Here is a 6,414-nt window from a genome sequence, read left to right as displayed (position 1 = left end):
TAGCATAATTTCTGAAAATCGTGGATATCTGATATTTTCATGTTGTTATTGTTTTTCTCATGATTTGGATAATGACTTCTCACTGCAACATCACGAATAGCATGTCATCCATTCTCTACCAGATGTTTATCTTTTACTGTAATTTTCACTATTATATATTTTACTTTTAATATTTGTGATACTTTACTATTTTATCCAATGAATAAGGGATGAGAAACATTCATTAGAAGAAGATAGATTCCCAGTGATATACTCTCTCTCTGTACAATTTATTATTTCAATATCTGTCAAATTAATTGAGATAGAAGGTATTTCATCAGCTCATATCAAAATAGCTGCTTTTCAGAAAACCATAGAAAATCATAATTTATACTTTCCAAAGTTTACTATTTATCTGAATTTGTTGATAAGGAAACTTCTCAATTAAAGAAAGGTAGTTGAGAAAAACAATAGAAGGATTATCTTGTTGTTGATATTTATTTGATGGCCTACTTGTACACAATTTGATCATCCTTGCTGTCGACATCAGAAAAATCTGTTGTAGTAAAGTTATCCCTTACAATTGGATCAACATGATGGGACTTGTCTAATAAATAACATTTCATCATTCCTTTTCCTTTAACATTTTGCTCTCTTTCCTCAAATGAGTATCCCAAATCGTATACTCTTTCATAAGTTGATCTACTAACTTGAATTCTTCCAGTTTCAGATGTACTTTCCATTCTAGAAGCGGTGTTAATCGCGTCTCCCCACAAGTCTTGTAAAATATTAAAATCCAAGCTCAGTAACTATTCCAACTTACCAAAAGCAAATTTTCGTTTACCAATTACTCCTGCAACAGCACTACCTGTATTTAATCCAGCTCTAATATTAATTTGCTTGTCAAAATTTTGAGAATTATAACTCTTTAGAACATTAAAAACATCAATGGCAAACTTTAAAACCTTTTCTGGGTGATCGCTTGATGTGTGACCAACAGAAATACCTCCAATACAAAAGTAAGCATCTACTCAATAGTTATTTAAAATATAATCACTAAAAACTTACCACCAATAGTCTTGATCTTTTCCAATTTATAGAAGTCTGTTAAATCATCAAATCCATTCACAATAGTATTCAACATTTTAACGAGATCAGTGGCTGTCATTGTGGAACTAATTGCTGTAAATCCTACCATATCAGAAAAGAAACATGTAATATCAGGAAAATTATCGGCAATAAATGTTTCACCTGACTTTAAACGTTTGGCCACCTCCTCTGGAAGGATGTTTCTCAATAAGGACTCGGATTTTTTCTTCTCTTCTTCAAGAAGGATGTTTTGTTTCTTTTCAGCAGTAATGTCTCTAATAATGAAAATAATCTTGGCATGGCTTGCAAAAATGTTAACTCTTGCAGGGAAATAGGATTGATTCTTTCTTACACATTCCACTTCATGAGATTCTCCCTTTGTTATAGACTTGTCAATCAAGTGGTTCATAACTTTACTGATTGGTCCATGATAAGGTTCACTAAAAAGTGTTAAAACATTCAATCCTACTACATCTCCACTTTTGAGACTGAAGAAACTTTCCACTACAGGATTGAATAAGCAAATTTCACCCTTTTCATTACACATTACTGTTCCGTCTACAGAACTGTGCATTACGTCATTAATTTCTGATCCACTTGCAGCTGAAGTTTGTTTCTTCTTGATTTGTATTTTTGATGGAAGTTCCTTGTGGAGAATAAACTTTTTCAATACCTCATCATCCAACAAGTCACTTGGGAAAAAGTTCAACATTATTCTAAACTGTTTGTATTCATCCCAGAAAGATCTCATTGATGTATAGGTGATATAAATCAAAACAATCAGAGCTATGAAACCAAATATAAAGAAAGAAATTGTAATGGCAAGGGATGGATTCTTTGCATAATTGGAATATGCTTCAATAAATTTAGTAAGAGATTCTCCCAAGTGATCTATTTTGAAAAACAATTGTTGAGACCATGCAAATACTTGTGGACCAGTGTACTTGTTTGGATTGTAATAAACGTCTTCATTGAATAAAGTGCCCGAGTTAAGGATATAAGTAATGAGATCAGACAAACTTTCACAACTAGATGTACCATTAATCAAACTTGTTTGATTACGATCATCAATACCATTAATGATATTATCAATCTTTTGATAAACACCTGTCAATTTTTGATAGTCATTATCTTCTGTACCATAAAGTAAACCATTCCATTTAGTTCTAATAAGAGTGACCAAGTTTTTGTGGTCTTCATGGAAATTTTGAAGTTCAGTGGCTGAAGTTAAGGTGGATTTCTTTAATGGCAAGCTGCTAGATATATCCTTCACACCATAAATGAAAATTTCCTGTAATCTCAAACCAATACGTTGTGAAGTCATGATAATTACCACACTGGCTTGAATATTTTGAATGGCGTTTGCAGAAAATTGAGAATTAATGGTAGTCTCAACAAAGAATAATGAAACACATCCAACTGTAACCACTATGATAGAAATAACTAATATAGCAATAAGATTATTTGGTTTAGTAAGCGTAGCAAACAAACCGGAATTTCCTATTTGCATGTCGTCATTAATCTTTGTATTCAAAGTTTGATAAATCTTTCCTATCTTATCTTTTGGAATACGTTTGTCTATCAACTTGATTGCATCTTTTAGGGAGGACAGGAAATAATTGGTAGCTAGAATCATGACAAGAGCACACAATACGTACAAGGCAGTTGAAGATGCATAGTAAATAAGGAAGGTATCTCTGTACATGGTACTCTTTTCTTGATTTCTAAGCAAGAATTCATTACAAAATGTTTCATATCCTAAACTAAAGTTAATTCTATTAAGGTATAGGTACATGAAATTCATACTATCAGCAGTATGATTGTATTGTTCATCAGTATAATCAATCATCACTTCACAGTTATTGATCAGTGAAGTTGTAATATCTGCAACAGAAATATTTCTATCAATTGAATAATTCTTCCAAACATTCACATTGGTGTCTGAATAAATCAACAATGGTTGACGATATTTTCTTGTGTTCTTTACATAATCAGCTCTTACTGCAGGAGATATCTCATTAGTGCTACTCAAATCTTGTAACGTGTGAAGAGTTTTGAAAAAGTTTTGCAATTTTGAAACATGATTAGCTTGCCATTCCATATCAGAAGGGAGAAGTGTCATTCTTGCTTGTTTCTCTCTTACTCTTCTTGTTAACCCAAGTGGTACAGCAGCCGGCATACATATATCTTTGGATAAATAAATATCTCCCGAAACATTTAAGGAGATTACAATGCTCAAAATCATACCACACAATAATAAGATTACTGAAATAATGGAAAATACAATAAATGATGAAAGTTGAATTTGATTTTTCATAGAATAGGCAAGGGAGGATCTGAATAGCAAGTCTACCTTTTTGGTGGCTGACTCTGTATTTTCAACACCATCAAATCTTTCATTTTCAATATCGTCATCGTGGTCCATTGACGAATTAATTGGATTTTGTTTCATTTGCTCAGTTGAATGATCAATTATTAGAGTGGACATGGTTGGAACAATCTTATTTGTCCTATTCTTTTGTAAGAACTTTCTTGCATTAACAGTTTCTTCTTCTTCAATTTGCTGAGCTTCTTGGAACATTTCATTAGCACTTTCAGGTTGAAATAAACATTCTTCAACAAATCTTGCATGAGATCTGATTATAGTCTTGTCACTTGGATAACTTTGTGAGAGAGCCTCGTACGAACTGTTACAAGATAAAGTGAGGGAGGTAATTTGTCTATTAATACTCTCCACCTTACCAACATCAATCTGATCGTTTTGAATAAATTCTTTCCAAAAGGCCTTGTGTAAATAATGAATAATTAATTGCTTCCTTTCTAATTTGGAAATCAAATTCTTAATTTCCATAATGTTTTTACCAGATGCATCCTTACCATAGAGGAACTCAAAATCTTTAGTCTTCTCCAAGACAAGATATCTTCCAATAATGTTGTGCACTTGTTTTTGAGCTCTCTTTAGCATTGTTGTTGAAACTGAAATACTCAATACAATAATTGGATTAAAATAGGCAACAATAACAGCAGAGGAAAGTAAAACACCAAAAGGCATCTTACTGGTGGTTCTCTGAGAAAATAACCCCTTAATTAATCTGAGACATGAGTCCAGATCAGTGTATATATCATCACCAACCATCTTCTTGTAAGACTTGCAGAAACGGAAGAATAATTTCAATTGTCTTAGTTTGCCTTGAGATTCTATAATTTGATAGAGGAATGTTGCATCTCGTTCAATATTGACAGCTACACTTCCTCCTCCAGTTTTTTCATCTTTGGAGAGCTCACTTTCAGTTAAAATTTGTCTAATGGAGGCACAAGCCAATCTCAAGTACAATTCACATGCAAAAAAGGCAGAAATTGCAAATATAATAGCCAGTCCCAATACAACTCCCAACATGCCTAATTTCACAGTGTCTGATACTCCTGAGATGTTATTTACAATACTAGAAATTAAATAACCAATAGCAGATCCTAACCTAGCAAAATGAAATCCAACATATATAGAGTTCTCCATTCTTCGGTAGAAGGGTAACATGTAGAAGAAGAATACAATATATCCTAGAGAAAAAACAATGTAAATAATTGGAAGAATAAAAGCAAATGAAGCTCGATTAGGTAACACACCCATCAGGATAATAAAAACGCTACTCAATGGTACTATTGGAATAAAGGCAAGGTTGGTCTCTGCACAAAACCAATTCTTACTCGTTGGATTGTTGTCAAAGAGAACTAGTGTTGCTAGTATGTTTAGTACTAGTAAAACAATGAAAAAGAAACCACCCACAGCAATGAAAGCAGAATTCATAGAGCTTGTACAAGCCACAAGTTGAAAGTCTCGCAAAACCTCCACAGTTTGTTCATTAACAACTAATTGAACTTTGGTGCCATAATTACATGACAGAATCAAACTATAGACATAGGAATAAATCATTGAAGTTAAAAGAAGAAAGCCCAATACTACTCTTGTGATCACCTTGATTCTATTCCAATATTTGCTCGTTGATTGGATGGCCTTATATGATACACCTACCATGATAATACATGTAGTAATAATAACAAAGAAACCCACCAGAATACCAATGACAACATCAAAGGAAGAAATATTGAGGGAGAGAGTTACTAAATAATTGGTTGCTCTCCACAACCACTTTCCATTGGCATCCCAATTCATACCTCTCTCGTCTATGGACGGAAGAAATACCATACTCCATATAACAATACAATGATAGAAAAGTGTAAAGAAAAAGTTCCACCAATTTGTTTCTTTCAAGCCTGAATGTTGTTGTAGACTCAAGATTAATGTGGAAATCTTCTCCTCAAAACTGGCCACAATGGAAGAATTTGTATATTCAGATAATGAATCGGAGCCATCACCATTCGAATTACTAGAAACAATGGAACCACTTCCTCCCACATGAGCCTGAGATGTAGCCATGGAGAAGAAACCTCTCTCAAATGAACGAGAGTCTCTTCCCAAACTGCTCGATACATCCCCCGTGGCTAAAATATTAGATGTACTATTCATGACCAAATAGATAGATTGAATAGAGTGATGAGTGCTGCTGGTGTTGATATTTTTGTTGTTTTCTCTAAGGAAACAGTGTCTAAGGTAAAACTTGTACAATTTTTTGGGTAGAGATTGTTTTTTTTTGGAAGGGGAAACAACAAACATCCAAATTGCATAATTTACTTATTTAATCATTGAATCTAAGGAGAGTGAATGAGAATCTTAAGGTGTGCGGCATAATAGCTGAAAACTAACAGTAAGACCAAAGTATTACGAACGTTCATTTGAGTGGCATGAAATCTCAAAAGAATCGCGCTGAACAGAGTCTTAATATAGTGGAAATGTGGTCTCAGGTAGTAATTGATACAAGAGACATTATTAATAATAATAAACTTACATGTTTTACTTCTTATCTCTATAGGTTGAAATTCTGCAAATAGGACAATTTAACTGCTGTGATGAACTCCACTTTTGATGAACATTGACAACATTGCAACGATGTAATGGACTACTGAATAAAAGCTTTATAACAAACATTAGCAAAAAAATTTTAACATGAAATATATAATTTGTTAGAACAACTTTTTAATACCAGCAAGTGGTGATGATTCTCCTCCAAGTTTTGGTATGTGTAATACATCTGAAACCTTTTCTAAAACCTTGTCAAGTTTATCTCCAACAAGATTCATTCCCTTTTCTTCAATTTCGGCCACAAGAACTTTGACATGATCTAAATCAGAATCAAATTGAGAGAAGAGATGGAGTTGTTCTTCAAAGAGAGGAGTAAGTTTTTCAATTCCTTCCATCTTTTCCTCTGCTTGAGCTACAATAGAGTTGAA

General features: G+C 33.2%; 1 protein-coding gene across 1 annotated transcript; it reads right to left on the bottom strand.

Annotated features, from left to right (window-relative positions):
- Positions 1-488: 488 nt before the first annotated feature.
- NAEGRDRAFT_88214 (membrane bound adenylate/guanylate cyclase with PAS domain) lies at positions 489-4,696 on the bottom strand (the record flags this gene model as incomplete). Its single annotated transcript, XM_002678761.1, has 2 exons — positions 489-757; positions 1,048-4,696. 2 exons carry the CDS (start codon positions 4,694-4,696, stop codon positions 489-491), a joined length of 3,918 nt encoding a protein of 1,305 aa, XP_002678807.1.
- Between the last annotated feature and the right edge of the window lie 1,718 nt (positions 4,697-6,414).

Source organism: Naegleria gruberi (genome assembly GCF_000004985.1).
Source record: "Naegleria gruberi genomic scaffold NAEGRscaffold_16, whole genome shotgun sequence".
Classification (NCBI taxonomy): Eukaryota; Heterolobosea; class Eutetramitea; order Acrasida; family Naegleriidae; genus Naegleria; species Naegleria gruberi.
Note: the sequence above shows the minus strand (reverse complement) of the source record. Positions and strands in the feature narration are given on the sequence as shown.